Consider the following 16,041-nt stretch of genomic DNA (forward strand, 5'->3'; position numbering starts at 1 on the left):
CTGTGAAGAAGAAAGCAGAGTTAACGTTTCATATCTGGTGAACCTTCCGAGTTCTGAGGGTGGGTCACCGGACCCGAAACGTTAACTCTGCTTTCTTCTTCACAGATGCTGCCAGACCTGCTGAGCTTTTCCAGCAACTTTGTTTTTGTTCATTTTTTAAAAAAAGGGAGTTCTGGATATGGGAAGAGAAATAGTTAATGTTTCAGGTCAATGATCTGCTGTTAGAATAGATGTATTGCAATGTATTTCAGAGGCTACTATAGCCTGGCATCCAGGGTGACATTTAAATCCTTCAAGTTTGTGATTTCCTCTGACTAAGGAGCCACCGCCTTCACCCTGCCACAATCATTCAATAGTAGGTCCTGAGAGTTTGAACTGATTTGATATCATCCTCTCTCACTCCCACCTTGCGCTGTGATACTACACAGTATCCTGCAACAGAGAAAATGGGTGGCAGGTCTCCTTCCATCTGCCTCTGAGTAGGTGAGAACGCCCCAGGGAAAGTTCTGCATTTGACCTGAGACTGAGATTGGGAAGGCCACAAGAGGTCCCAGTGGATCGCTGAGGCCTTTTCACTGAATCTTTTCTCAATGTGTTTCTTCAAAAAAATTTGATAGTGTCTGGCTTTATAACTGTTCAGACCATTCAGTATATCATGTCAGTACTGACTGTTTGAAAGAGCTATTCAGTTTGATAGTTTCCGGATATTTCCTCAAGCCTGCAAATTTATTTTCTTTTCAAGTATTTAACCAATTTCTCCTTTGAGTATTTGTATTGAATCTGCTCCCATTGCTTTCTGATAGCACATTCCACTATATGATTATTTGTTTTGTTGGGGAAAGTTTTTTTTTTTTAATCAATCTGTGGTCTCTGGATACTGGATCAACCAACTCTGATTCAGGAAGAATAATTCCAATCTAGACCAGTCTTCTGAGGTTTCTCAAAAAAATGCAGATCACATATTATGGATGTCATTTCCACATGCCCTGGAATTCCTGTAGGGTTATTCTCATTGCAAATCTGGAATCCTGTCAGTACTGACTGTGAAAGAGCTATTCAGTTAATTACTTCCTGGATTGCCTCAACCCTGAAAATTTCTTTCCTCTTCAAGTATTTATTCAATTTCCTCTTTGAGCATTCATAGTAAATCTGCTCCCATTACTTTCGGATAGGGTTGTTCTCATTAAAATTGAGAATTATTCAGTTCCTACTCTGGCACCTAGCCTTGTGCAAGGCTCTTTGAATACTTTCTGCCTGCTGCTGTGCAATGTTTTGTTTTTGGTCTCTCAATTACCGTTCTGTTTCAGGGATAAAATCTCATCAAGGATCTGGCAACTTTGGGGGGAAGTTGGGAAACCGGATTATGTCAAAGGACTCTCACCAACAGCGACTTAACATAGAGAACCAGGTATGCCTTGATGGTCCAGTTTTGTGTTGCGAAATGCTTGAAGTAGCTCTGGACTGTTGCTTTTATCTCTGTCGTTGTTGAGATTCTGTTCTCTAACTCTTTGGAGATGAAACAAAAAGTCTGAAGTGCAGAATGTGTCAAGCTCCAGCTGAAAAATACCTGAATCCAGCAGACTATTCAACAACAAGCTAAATTTGTATAACACCTTTCCCTGAATATTTACCCAGAGAAGACTCAGCTTGACTAAGTCAGCATGCACAGGGGTGGTAGGGGAACAGGACCTAGTGTGAGTTAAGGTATGAGCAACAGAATTTTGGATAACCACGTTTACAGAGGGTACAATGTTGCAAGCTCTCCAGGAGTACTGTTATATGTTCTATGCGTACACTGGAATATTCACAGATAATAACGAGGTAGGAGCAGAAGAGAAGCCATTACAAGTAATCCTCTGGCAGTTGTTTGTTGGATAATAAGTGGAATCAGATGAAAGCAGTCTCACCTGCTGGGTAACAGCAGAGAGATGAAGGGACTCTTATGATGCAGTGGTAGTGTCCCTAGCACTGAGCGAAGAGGCCTGGGTTCAAGTCCTACCTGCTCCAGAAGTGTATCATAACATTTTTGATACATTGATTGTAATCAATCTAAAATTGATGATCTGTGAGAAAAAGACAGTGGAAAGGTATTAGAGGAGTATGGTTTGGTCACGGTGTCAAAGGCTGCAGCCAGGGTGAGGAGAGAAAGTTTACCTTTGTCACAGTGACACAGGATGACATTTATGCCTTTGATAATATTTGTCAAATAATTAGTTTTCAGCATCCGAGAGACTAATACTCGGGCTACAGTCCCTTATTGCACCAATATCTTGATATTTTCTGAATGTTCCTGCAGTAACAGTAACAGTAACAGCCACAGGGAAGGGAGAGAGTAGGACAAGATGGAGGAAGAAACGGCCTTTCACATTTAAAATCAAGCTTGTGACTTTTAAATGTTCATTTCAGACACCAACCAGACGCGATGAGACTCCAACCCGTAAAACACTGAACAGCCCGGGCAGAGCCACCCTGCAGCATGGAGCCAAAACACCACAATCCAGCAGCTCCCCAGGAAACCGGATGGGAACAGCACTGACCCCCACCTCTCACACTTTACCCAGGTCAGTCCTGCCTAAGAACCAGTAGGAGACTCTATGTAGGAGACATGACTTTGTCAGTTTCACTGCCATATCTGACTTAATGTTGAAGTAGGCAATCCTTTTGACTCTTTACAGTAATGTACTGAAGACTATTTCTGAAAGATCATTGGCAACTGGAACAGTCTTCCAAAGCAGATTCTGGGTCAGTTTGCAAGATCTGAACTGAATTGGTTGATTGGTTTTGTTCATAGAGTGTGGGCGTTGCACAATTGTTGCACATCCCTAATTGCCCAGAGGGCAGCTTAGAGTCCCCACATTGCTGTGAACCTGGAGTCACTTGTTTCTAGACTGCCATAAGAATGGCAATTTTTCCTTCTCTAAAGGATGTTAAGGAACCAGGTGGGGTTTTTTTTCAACAATTCACAGATCACCATCAAACTGGCTTTTTATTCCAGATTTTTATTAGATTTAAGCTTTGCCATCTGCCACTCCATAAAATATTAGCCTAGGATTGTGTTTCCTTGGTTGACAGAGGGGTGGCATGGTGGCTCAGTGGTCAGCACTGCTGCCTCACAGCACCAGGGACCTGGGTTCGATTCCACCCTCTGGCGACTGTCTGCACAGATTTCCTCCCACAGTCCAAAGATGTGCAGGCTAGGTGGATTGGCCATGCTAAATTTCCTGTAGTGATGTGTAGATTAGGTGGGTTATGTGGGATGGGTCTGGGTGGGATGCTCCGAGGGTCGGTGTGGACTTGTTGGGCTAAAGGGCCTGTTTCCACACTGTAGGGATTCTATGATCTATGATTCTGGATTTTTCTAGTGACATTGTCACCACTCCACCCCCTCTTTCTTAGGATCATTTGGATGGCAGGTTGAAGATTTCAGAGTTGTGGCAGAATTCTTGATTCCTCCTGTCCCAAGACCTTTATAGCTCTGTACTAGAGACTCCAGTGAGGTTTGGGAAGAGACCATGTTAGCTATTCAAGTGCTTGGTGAATTGTGTCAGATTGGGCTCTGGGCTTTTTTTTTGTATGTTTTTGTAACATAATCTGTCATTTCATCCATGGAAAGAGGTGTTTGATGGTTTTAAATTCATTATGGTTTAGTTTAGCTCTCTATGTTGTACACAAGTAGTAATAGAGCAGTTGGTATGTAGGATAAACTGGATAGGGATGGGCACTCTCCTAATAGAACAATTTGAGGTAACTCTCACCTCAGCTTACTAATCATCTTATTACTATAGATTAGCTTGCTGGGTTATTTCGGAGGACATTTAAGACTCACATGTAGGTCAGATCACTTAACAATGGTAGATCTTCTTCCCTAAAGGATATTAGTGAACCAGGTCATTTTAAGAACCGAAAGAACAGCGGATACTGTAAATCAGGAACAAAAATAAAGTTGCTGGAAAAGCTCAGCAGGTCTGGCAGCATCTGTGAAGGAAAAAAACAGAGTTAATGTTTCGGGTCCGGTGACCCTTCCTCGGAACTGTGCTGCCTGATCTGCTGAGCTTTTCCAGCAACTTTGTTTTTGTTCCTGATTTACAGCATCCGCAGTTCTTTCGATTTTTATTTAGTATTTAACTCACTCCCCATCTCTTCCAGGCATGCCTATCTTGAAGAAGTTCTGCTTCCCTCTGAAGCGGGATTTCCGTTCCAATCTTTTTCTTCTTGCCCACCGACACTAATTTCGCAGGTCATTTTTAATATTGTCATCAATGATTTCATGGCCACCATTAGACTAATTTTTAATTCCATACTTAGGAATTGTATTCAAATATCCCCATCTTATTGCTGGTTCAGTGACATCATGGCTGTGTCACTACCTCACTTATAGCACTGCATCTTAAAGAGGATAGAATGTATCCTTCCAAGGACAGTGTACATTCACTTATGTTAACCTGGGCTCCATGATTTGGATTATGAGGAAAGTTTACCACATCTAGGGATGTATTCCACAGAATAGTGAAGGTCAATGGATGGTTTAGTTGAGTTTTGGTATGGATTTGAAAGGAATTGTTAACCTGAATAAAACCTTTTCCACTGATGCCAAATCTTGGACGGGACACGCCTCCTGAAAGATTTTAAGGTTACAAGATAGGAAATGTTTCTCCATACAAAGGGTGGTAGAAGGTTGGTACCCTCTCCTACGAAAAGCAGTGAGTACAAGCTTAGCTTAGCTCAATTCAATGTTGTATTGAGTTTGGGTTGCTAAGCAAGTTAAGTGAAACGTAGCCAAAATGTGTGGATAGAGGTCCAATCATGACCAAATCAAATCAAGTGAGGAATGGTCTTGGCCTCTTCATTGGTTAAACTCTGGTTAGACTTCCTATTCATTAAACTATAAAAACTAAAAAGTTGCCATAGACTTAGCAGATCATAGGACCGCTCTCTCATTAGAGAGAGATGACTGATGGTAGTATAACCTGAGGGTCACCACGCCTCATGTAAGGGGAAAGTTGAGAAGGGAAGTCTTTCATGGTAACCTCAGCCTATGTGGGAATTGAGCTCCTGCTGTTAGGCATCACTCTGCATCATAAGCCAGCCATCCGACCAATTGAGCTAAACCAACCTATACTATTTTTCTGTTGAAGGAGTGAAAAGAGAAAAAGGATGTTGACTCCAGACCTGGAACTAACTGAAGATTATCCTAAAGAGAATGATTCCTCCAGGTTAGTATCTGCAGGAAAGCTGTAGGGGTACATTCAGAATTGTAATGCTGTTTCAAGATAAGTGGAAGAGTCCCACGTCTAAGCCAAATACTGAAAACTGTGAGCAATACGTTGAGATATAGAAGAGTGCTGAGGTGTTTGCACAGGGAAAGGAGGTGGTGTTACCTGGGGGAGGAAGTGGGTCTAATGTGACTGCTAAGTAGATATGGTTATATGAATTCGAGTTTGACCTGTATTTGCAGTAATAACAAGGTGACCGGTGACCCTTCTCGCAAATTCCTGAACAGCTGTCGAGAAAAGCAACTCAACCTGAAGCAGGCAGAGGAGAGCAGGAGTTCTGGTAAGTGTTTTGTCTTTTGTAAAAAAAATCTTTGAATCACATACTTTCTCCTGTCCTTGCCACAGTTGAAAGATTTGCCTGTTGGAGTTCCTCACTGACTTGCGGTATTACAGATTAATTTATTATGTTTGCAATAGCTCTGATCGCTCAAGTGCCCTAATTGCAGATATCAATGGGTAACGTTGCTACTTGAGTCATAGGTTGTGGGTTCAAAGCTACTTCGACTGCACTGTCTGAGATGCTGCCTTTTGGGAGAGATGTTTAAACCCTTAACCCTGTCTGTCTCCACAGTAGATGTAAATGATCACGTAGCCATTATTTGAAAAAGAATGCAATTGTAGAATCCTAAAACAGCAGCACAAGAGGAAGCCATTCAGCCCCTTGATCCTGTGTCACTTCTTTTGCCCCAGTGTCTTGGTCATATAAACTAGGAGCTGGAGAAAGCTATTCAGCCCCTTGAGACTACTATGCTATTCAATAGGATCACAGCTGACCTGATTATAACCTCCAATCCACATTCCTGACAACTGCTGATAAACTTTCACCCCAACGAGAAAACGTCATACAAAAAATATTCAAGGACTCTTCTACTGCTTTTCAAGAAGAGAATTTCAAAGTCTGACTGGCCCTCTCATTTCTACCCAAACTGTTTCCACGCTCTGATTTCCTGAATTTAGGCCATCTTTTTCTATTTTGCAAATACCATTATTAACTAACAGAGCCACCCCTTAATCTTTACCTAGTTTCCAGTCCAATCTAAATGTTCTGTACTTTTTAAGGTTCTGGTCCCAAGCTATGTCCTCTTTAGTCATATCTCTGTAATGGCTACCAGACTGTACTTATTCATTTCTGTTTACACTCTGTTACAATCCCAGGTGGCATTATTATTGGACAAGTCAGATTCCAGACAGGAACCTGACTTGATAGATCATTTTAAAATTTGTTTTGGCTTTAACAGGGGTCTGTTGCTGAAATATAAGGATGCAATGCTGCAAATTTTGCTTTAGTAATGAAACAAAAGTTTATGAGCGAAAGAAATGAAGACAAAATAGAATAAACCAAACCATTTACTTGTAACAAAAATTCAAAAGATTTTCAAATACATTGTAATAGTATAATCTCATTAGTCCCAAAACACTCCTTTATGAATTAAAAAGAAACCAAACAATTTTTGTATAGTAGCAAAAACACATGCCTAGTGCAGTACCTAAAAACACCACTTATATAATACTCATACCAGAGTCCCTGTCTCTAAACCTCAGTAAGTGAAGTCACAGTGACTTAAAACTTTTAGACTGAAACTGCAAATATTATTTCATGGTGCAGCTGCACACCTGCTTCAATGTACTCTGCTTTAAGAAACCTATTCAGCGTTTTATCCCAACACTTCTGGTTTGTGACTATCACAAACTGTTTACTGTAAGGTTCGCTATATATTCTTCCATCCAATTCCAAAGTCAAATTGTAATTCAAATTTTGCTGTAAGATCCCCAAGACAACATTGATTCTGCTTTTATAAAAATTGTTCCAGAAGTCGTGAGCTCCTTGAGACCCCATTATTTACCTTGCTGGATTGCAAAAGATCTAAAAGTCCATTGGTGGTGCACAAAACCAATTTACTGTTAAGTCAGGACGCTCAAACTATTTTACAAGAAATCACCATTGCTACAGAGATATTTCCAGACAAATTCTTCACTTCAGATACACAGAAAACCCATCAGTTACTAACTCAAAATTCAGATACTCAAACCTAAACTGAATAGTATTAAAATGTAAATATAAATCCTGCAATTACATTACAACTTTCATGTCCATCTGTTTTGTTTTAAATATTACATGTATTCAGATACAAAGACTTTCTAGTCTTATCTGTTGGTTGACTCCTCAATTCATAGTGCTTCCTGTTTGTCATTTCTCTTCTTACTGTCTTAACTACTCCTTGATTTACCACATCTTTGCAAATTTGATCCCTTGCCCGCCACTGTTTGGTTTAAAATCCTCTCTACTTCCCTAGTTGTTCAGTTTTCAAGAGCATTAGCCTCATTCATCTCTGATTTGCACATGGCTCAGGTAATAGTGCAGAAAGTACGATCTTTGGAGGTCCTGCTTAGTTTGGTGCCTAGCTCCTTATACTAACATCACAGAAACTCCTTGTTTGTCTTGCCTGTGAGGTTAGTACCTACATGGGCCATAATGACTGGATCCTTCTTCACCACCACCACCCCCCCCCCCAAAAAAAGACCTCTCCAACTCTCTAATCGACCTCACTATACAGTCCCCTAGCTACTGCTACTGTGTTCTTCCTTACTCCCTCCTGTAATGGCTTTCTAAACCACAGTGGCATTGTTACTGTCATCCAGACCAGCTGAAAGAACCTCAGATCTTTTGGTTAATTGCAAACGTTGAGGCTCCTGCCCTCTGGGTTCCTTTCTCTGCGTCATGTAGTAATACTCTACTGTCCCGAGCATTGATAAAAATCAGACGGCCCAACTCTTAAGAAACGTAGCTGCCTCCTGATACAAAGAATCCAATTTAACTTTGCCCATCCCCAACAGGTTACAGTTTTTGTTGTGGGCCTGCAGCTCATAATCTCTGAGCCGAAGCTGCCCAAACTTCAAACTCTTGTTGCAAGTGTGTCTGAGAACTCCCATGTGCTGCAACCATTTCACATCACTTGTCCTGCCATCATCAATATGTTCTAGTTAACTGTGTAATTACTTTATTCCGTTTTATGTTTGGTTATGTTTCTGTTTGTTTTATTAACCTTGCCATCAGACTGAAACACAATTTCCGAGGCTGAAAGTGTTTAGAAAAGCTATAGAACCTGTCATTCCTTACCTCCCCTGAATTGTCTTAATCGCATAACGCCAACACTCTATTGTAAGTCACGTTTAGCTTGCTAGTTTTACATGCTCCTGTGTCAAGCTTATGTGATTGACTTAATGTGGATTCAATTTCAGCTGCTTCTTAATACAGGTGTGCTTTTACTGGAGCCCTTGTTCAAACCCTGCATAAGGCTGTCAGCTATAGAATTTAAACTGGGCTAACTACAACTAGATCTGTACAATCTAAAAGTTTTTTGGTTTTTCTTGCACAGCATCGACATACAGTTGATCCTATTTATCCCTTCAATAATATTTCAAGGAGATTATGTAGTCATTTATTTTCTTATAGTTATCTTGCAGTGCAGGCTGGTTTCTATATTTCCCTGAGGCCACAACTTCAAAGTGGTATTGACTGGAAAACACTGCAGAACATTCTGAGGGTGCTACAATTGCTATATAAATGTCTTGCAACATGAAGAAGGGTTAATTCTGCTTACAGATACTCACCTTCTAATTATCACAAGATTGTCAGATAAGGCACAATGTTAAATAGTTTTCACATGGAGAGCAGTCTCTCTGGATCCCTTGTCACCCCTTGTTCTAGGTTGTATGCATAAGAATGTAAAAAGTCAGGTTATAGTCAAACAGGTTTATTTGAAATGACAAACTTTCAGTACGCTGCTCTTTCGTCGAGTAAAGTAAAGGCATCTGGCAATGGAGCAGCACTCTGAAAGCTTGTAATTTAAAATAAACAGGAACAGGAGTAGACCATTGAGCTCCTCAAGCCTGTTCCACTATTCAACAAGATCATGGCTGATCTGAGGCCTAACTTCATATACATTAATACTTTTGCATAACAAAAATTCACCCATCTCCGATTTAAAACCAGCAATTGATCTAGCATCCACAGTTCTGAAGAAGGATCACTGAACGAAATAATAACTCTGCCTTGTTTCCAAAGATGAGGTTCTCAAGCAATTTCACTTTTTTTGTTTCAGATTTCCAGCATCTGTAGTTCTTTGTTTTATTTAAGCATGCACTGCCATTTGTCGAAGAGAGTTCCAAACTTCTACCACCCTTTGCATGTAGATGGAGGCATACTGGACTGATTCCAGGGTTGGTGGGATTGTCCTTTGAAGAGAGATTGTGACGACTGTGTCTGTATTCTCTAGAGTTTGGAAGAATGAGAGGTGACCTAATTAAAACATACAAAATTCTTACAAGACATGACCAGGTGGATGCACGTTTCCACTAGGTTAGTTCTGGAGAAGAGTCATTGGACCCGAAATGTTAATTCTACTTTCTCTCCACGTGCTGCCAGACTGCTGAGCCTCTCCAACAATTTGATTTTGTTCCATTGGGTTAGGAATGGGGGATTGGGGTTTGAACCATGACGCACAGCTTCAAAATAAGGGGCAATCTATTTAAAACTGGCATGAGCTGGAATATCATTGAGTATATTCAAGATACCAATCAATACATTTCTAGATATGAAAGACATCAAGGGATATAAGGGTAGTGTGGGGAAAATAGTGTTGAGGCAGATAATAGGCTCAAATGGCTGAATGGTTGTCTCCTTCTATGTTTCTATGCTACATTGGGCTATTGGACTCTAGTGTTGTGTTGCTTCAACATCTGTCCAACTCTTTGCAGGTACAATGCCACTGCAGTGCTTTTACGGAAGCAGAGCCTCGTCCAAGGATTACTCTGCGGGGAATTCATTTTTGGACAGGTAAATATGGGCCATAGGTTTGCTGTGACTTAACACCCCCTTGGTGGCAAGGAAGGCCTCAATTTGCCCAATTGTCATTGCGAATCTTGAAGCGGGTTGTGTGGGGAGAGAGTGTGAGAGTGTGATGTTAGGTACAGCAGTTAAAATCAGGGACAAGTAAGAAGCCAGGATGGTAGGAGTCAAAATATCCAAGGAAGTTGCAGGGCTGGAGGAGGTGAAGGTAGGATGGGAAAGGCCCTGGAGAGATTTGGGAATTAGGTTGACACATGAAGAAGTGAACAGAAGTGAAGTACTAGTAAATGCTTTCCTAAGATGAAGACGCAATATAAATGCAAGTTGCTGATGGGGTGAACTGAAGCAATTTGATCAAGTGAAGGCGTGTATAAAGCATATGTCAGTACAAACCTGTTGAGCTAAATTGCTTGTGTTCTGTGAATTTGATGCATTTAATCATTCTCCTCACTTTTGACAGATCCAGCCTGTCAGGCCAGTCTCCCTCAGCTAAAAGGAATTTGGGATTTTTACCTCAGCCCTCCCCTCAGTCCGTGAAGAAACTGCGTGCCAATCAGGATTACACTGGCTGGAACAGACCCCGGGTGCCTCATGCCGCACAGCTCCCACAGCAGCTGCAGGGGTAAGAAACCAATGGGCATTTTCATTGGGTCAAGACTACACAATCGTCCCTTGCCTGTTGACCTCTAGAGACAGTCCTTGGGGGCTGGCACTTTGCTAATGTCTGGCTATTGACATGATGATCTCTCTCAGCTACTAGAAACAAGCAACTGACCAAAGTTTAATTAGTAGAATTGAAGGTTTTTATTCCACGTTATCTAGTCAATTAGGTTTACTCTGGATATTCGTAAGCCAAGGCAGTTCTAACAAGAAAATATATCCAATTTTTTAAATTTAAAGCAAAGTACACTAGAAAAAATACAAATGAACCCATTTACATGGATTTGTCTGAGGATCAGACTGAAACAGGTGATCAGCCCATTTGTCCCAGTCTCCAATTAATGATCAGATTCCTCCTCCTGCACTAACTAACTATGGTCTGAGGCCAAGTTTTCTTTTATGCCTTTTTCTCCATAAAGACAAGTTTTGCATTCAGACTTTTACACTGTCCAGTCTCCAGCATATGATCAGTTTGACCACTGGCAAATCATGCCTAGTTTGATTAGTTGCTTATTGAGACGTATTTGCCTCTCCCTGGAAAGAGGATTTTCTCTTGGATTCTTTTAACAACTTTGACTTTGACCAGCTTTTTCAGGCTGCTCATATAAGCTTATTTCCTTGCAGCTTTTGTGTTGTTCAGTCAACTGTGTGATAATTATGTAGGACAATTTTGTGACAATCATTAATTAACAGGTAAATAGTCCACATCTGATTTGTGTTATACATAAAATGCAATCCTGTATGGAATCATATCTGATTCATTGCCTGTTTTAAGCTGAACTTCAGCTTTCCTGGGTTACTGTGACAGTTCAGTGCATTATTCTGAGTTACACACACACATTCCTTCAGCAAAACACAAACACGTGAAAACCAGTGATCTTTCTCATGTGATCTAGGCTTTACGTGTTTTCTCCCACCTCATTTCATTTGGCTTCATTTTGGCTCATTGAGGTTAATATCTACAAAGTAAATCAGAATAGTTCCAGTGTAGATGGTGTCCATTTGTACCTGTGCTGGCTGTCTGTAGGGGTAATCCATTTGGCATCCTTCCCCTATCTTCTCCTTTATACCACTGCACAATTTCTCCAATCAGTACATCTAACTGAAGGCCCTCATCCTTGGAATTATTCACATAAATCATTACTGCACCCTCTAACACTTTCATATTCTTCCCACAGTGCCATTTAGGATTCAATACTCAGTGTTTCATTTCATGTTTGTGCCCTCTATTTATTCCTGTTGGACTGAATTGTGTCAATGCTTCCTGCATCCTGCTTTTGTTTAGCTTTCTCTCATGGCCCTTTTAATGGGATTTGTTTCCTCTGGACTGTAGGTTTTCCAACCTTGGCAATACCTGCTATATGAATGCCATTCTGCAGTCTTTGTTTTCACTTCAATCTTTGGCAACTGACCTGCTGAAGCAAGGCATCCCATGGAAGAAAATTCCAGCAAATGCTTTGCTCAAGTAAGTATTTTGTGATATGAAATTGAAGCTTTGCAAGTCTTGAGAACCTGTGCTAGTTCATTTTATTTCACCAAGTTTTCTTTTGCATGTACAAGTGTCAATAAACACAGGTCACTGGGCCAGTGTGTAGCACTCATTCCAAGTAATGTATAGTTTATGTTTAATGGGGACATATGTACTTGAAGTGAGGGATAGTTGGGAGTTAAGATGAGTGATCTCACTCTCTCTGACTGGGTGAAGGAGAGCAGTAAGTGGGGACACTAACTGGTAAGGTGAGGATGCTAGTGAAGCCTGTTCGATAGGTGGGAAGGGAGGAGTTTTGTAGCAGTGATTGGAGGGCCCTGTCTGTTTGAGGCTGAGGATATGGCTTTTCGCTGGTGTGGATTGTTGCCTCCAGACCTGTGATTTGCATGCAGCTGAGTGTTTTTTTTTTTTTTTAATTTTCTCTTCTTCATGCCCAAGCTAATTGTATGTTCTGTGATAGTAGTTCGTTATAGGCAGGGAGCTTTCTTAGAAGTGCTTCCTTGTTTTATCTTGTTCTTTGGGAGACCGTGTGTAGGTGCGGAAGGATCACCTCTCATCCTCTTGTATTGACTACTTCCAGGCGATTTGCCCATCTCCTGATCAAGAAGGATAATTGCAGCCCGGAGGTGAAGAAAGAGCTGCTGAAGAGAGTGAAGAATGCCATCTCTACCACTGCTGAAAGATTCTCTGGATACGTGCAGAACGTAAGGGTCTTGACTGTCAGGACTGATGGGTGGGTGGACAGGTGGTGACTTTTCAAGCTGCAGCACTGCTATTTGCCGTTGATAACCCAGGTGGGGAGAGGCATGGAGAATAAATAGAGGAGCGGCAAAGATTGAAGTAAGGTGAGCTTTCTGTGATAGTAACTTTTGGATTGTAAATAAATTCAGGCAAGAATGATTTAGTAAGAACTGGATGAGAGGAGGGGGACATCATTTTGTGATTACAATATGCATGCAGACTAAACTGGGACATGATGTACTGTGCTTGGAAGGAGAAGGTGAGTTTGCACCTTGTTACCAAAATTCTTCTACGCTTAAAGTTTTTGAGAAGATTTGTAGCTCAGGTTGTGATGAGGTTGTAGACTTGCTCGCCGAGCCGGTGTGTTTGATTGCAGACGTTTCGTCACCCTGCTAGGTAACATCGTCACTGCACCTCTGGTGAAGCATTGGTGTTCTGTCCCGCTTGTTATTTATATGCCTCGGTTTGCTGGGGTGGTTGGCATCACTTCCACAGGGTCCAGTTCAATGTGTTTGTTGATGGAGTTCCAGTTGGCATGCATTCCCACCACCCCAGCAAACTGAGGCATGTGAATAACAAGTGGGACAGTAGTACACCAACACTTCACCGGAGGTGCACGGACGATGTAACCTAGCAGGGTGATGAAACGTCTGCAATCAAACACACCGGCTCGGTGAGCAAGTCTCCAACCTCACTCTTCTACACTGGAGGTCTTAATTGCTTCATGTCTATTGTAGGCTCTTTAATAAAAGATCGATTGTGGTGATTACTCATCAACTTATTGTATTTTGGCATTAGCAGGCCAACAGCGACTACCGGTGGCCAATTTATACATGACAACTTCTACAAACAGCAGTGAGATAATGATCCGATTTTTATAAGTTTACATTGTTTGAAGAATAAATGTTGGCTGAGGGACCAGGGTGAAATCTGCTGTCCTTCGAAAAAATGATCTGGGATCCGTTACATCCTCCTGAGGGGTAAGACAGTGCCTCAGTTTAACACCTCATCTTAAAGGCATCAGTGCTGTTACCACTTCATTCAGGTGACAGCCTAGGTTTTGAAGGTGGATCTTGGTCCTTCCCCACAAACGTGTCTAAAACAAAGGAAGAGAAAAGCTAAAGTGAGCTGAGAAATTGAAACAGTGAAGTAAGAAAGATGAAATGCAGCTAGAATGGTTGGTTGTAAGGCAAATGGAGGAAGTAAGCAGCCTCAGGACCAGCTGCAGATGAGAGATTTGCGAGCTGCTGGTGTATCCTCTTCCTTAAAAGTTACGTAAATGTACGTCTGTCATTGAATGTGTTGCATCATAGGGATCCTGCAGTCTTGCTTCTTTACCACGAGAGGGAGCTGTGCTCTGTATATAGGTGGGTTAGTGAGTCTTGAGCACTGTGAACTGAAATGGGAAGCAATCACAAAAATACATTTAATAGAAGTGAATGGTTTGACTTCTCTCCTTTGTTCTCACAGGCTGTTTCTCAATTTCTCCTTTTCTGTCTTTCATCCCAAACAAGGATGCCCATGAGTTCCTGAGCCAGTGCCTGGACCAATTGAAGGAAGACATGGAGAAGTTAAACAAGACGTGGAAAAATGAGCCGGTGGCAGGCGAGGACTCTCCAGCTGCACGGGGTTGTCATGAGGCCATAGCTGCCAGGGTCTTCACCTGCCCTATTGTCTCCAACGTGGAATTCGAGGTTCTGCACACCATCGGTTGTAAAACGTACGTCAGCGGTGAGACTGGCAGGCAGGTCTGTAAACCATGAGCGGCTGCTTCGTGCCAAGTGGCAAACCTGCATTTTCTGCAGCATTTGCCAATTCTTTCAGTCAAGCGACAACGGTAAAGATTATCAGTCCATGTAGAGTCAGCTGATTTCCTCAGTGTCCCAGAGCCAGGGAGAGGAAATATCAGCCAGGCCAGCTTCCCGCACCCTGGGCTGTGTCATTCTGTACCTGCAGTACGGCAGAAGCGTATCTCACTCCAGTGGTGGTCGTCTTGTTTATTTGTACAGGGGAAAAAAGAATGCCCACACTTCCTTGAATCTTGTTCTGACGCGATCATCTCAGGGGTGAGGGGGCAGCACCATTCAATACAATGCCCAGGAAGATCCCCTCTAATCTCAGTGCTGCAGCTGAAATATTGCGAAACAGAAGGACCTGGGCAGTGTGATCTAATCCTGTCTACTGGGTCACATGTTTCTGAGGGGGTTGGGGGTGGCAGGGGCAGTGAGGGATCTTTAAAAAAGAGTATGTTTCACCTTACCTGCACTAGTTCCTCTACAGCTGGAGTGATGTGTGCAAGTTGGTTTGTTTCTGGGGACTGTATCACTATGCAGGACTGTTCTGTACTGGCTATTATGGTATAATCTATTCTGTGTTTGACCAGTGTGTTTGTATTGTAGCCTGTGAAAGGGTCGGGAAAACATAGTCTTATTTCAGGAATTTTGATCACCTTACAGGTGTTGTGAAAGTGTTACAAAACGAGAACAATTCAACGATCTTTCCATCGATCTCCCACGGCGTAAGAAACTTCTACCACCAAGGTCTATCCAGGACTCTCTCGATCTCTTCTTCAGGGTGTGTAGTTCATTCTTTACTCTCCACAGTTTTATATAGGAGTCATGTACTTGTAATTTTCTTTGTTCTTTTGCTGCACAGCACAGGAACAGGCCCTTCAGCCCTCCAAGCCTGCGCCAATCCAGATCCTCTATCTAAACCTGTCACCTATTTTCCCAGAGATAGTAGGAACTGCAGATGCTGGAGTATCCGAGACAACAAGGTGCAGGGCTGGATGAACACAGCAGGCCAAGCAGCATCATAGGAGCAGAGAGGCTGACGTTTCGGGCCGAGACCCTTCATCAGAAAAGGGGGAGGGGAAGGGGGTTTTGAAATAAATAGGGAGAGAGTGGGAGGCGGATAGAAGAGGGATAGAGGAGAGGATAGGTGGAGAGGAAACAAACAGGTCGAAGAGGCGGGGATGGAGCCAGTAAAGGTGAGTGTAGGTAGGGAGTTAGGAAGGGGATAGGTCAGTC

At 42.1% G+C, this 16,041-nt stretch overlaps 1 protein-coding gene across 1 annotated transcript in view; it reads left to right on the plus strand.

The window, feature by feature from the left end:
- Positions 1-16,041, plus strand: part of usp37 (ubiquitin specific peptidase 37) — a 52,526-nt gene that overhangs the window by 12,946 nt on the left and 23,539 nt on the right. Inside the window, exons 4-13 of the mRNA XM_048599282.1 lie at positions 1,308-1,408; positions 2,407-2,561; positions 5,136-5,213; positions 5,456-5,553; positions 10,032-10,110; positions 10,583-10,744; positions 12,116-12,247; positions 12,852-12,975; positions 14,527-14,732; positions 15,469-15,622. Of these exons, the coding sequence (XP_048455239.1) occupies positions 1,308-1,408; positions 2,407-2,561; positions 5,136-5,213; positions 5,456-5,553; positions 10,032-10,110; positions 10,583-10,744; positions 12,116-12,247; positions 12,852-12,975; positions 14,527-14,732; positions 15,469-15,622 (1,289 nt within the window). The remainder of the gene's footprint in view (positions 1-1,307; positions 1,409-2,406; positions 2,562-5,135; positions 5,214-5,455; positions 5,554-10,031; positions 10,111-10,582; positions 10,745-12,115; positions 12,248-12,851; positions 12,976-14,526; positions 14,733-15,468; positions 15,623-16,041) is intronic.

Source organism: Rhincodon typus, chromosome 7 (assembly GCF_021869965.1).
Source record: "Rhincodon typus isolate 14 chromosome 7, sRhiTyp1.1, whole genome shotgun sequence".
NCBI lineage: Eukaryota > Metazoa > Chordata > Chondrichthyes > Orectolobiformes > Rhincodontidae > Rhincodon > Rhincodon typus.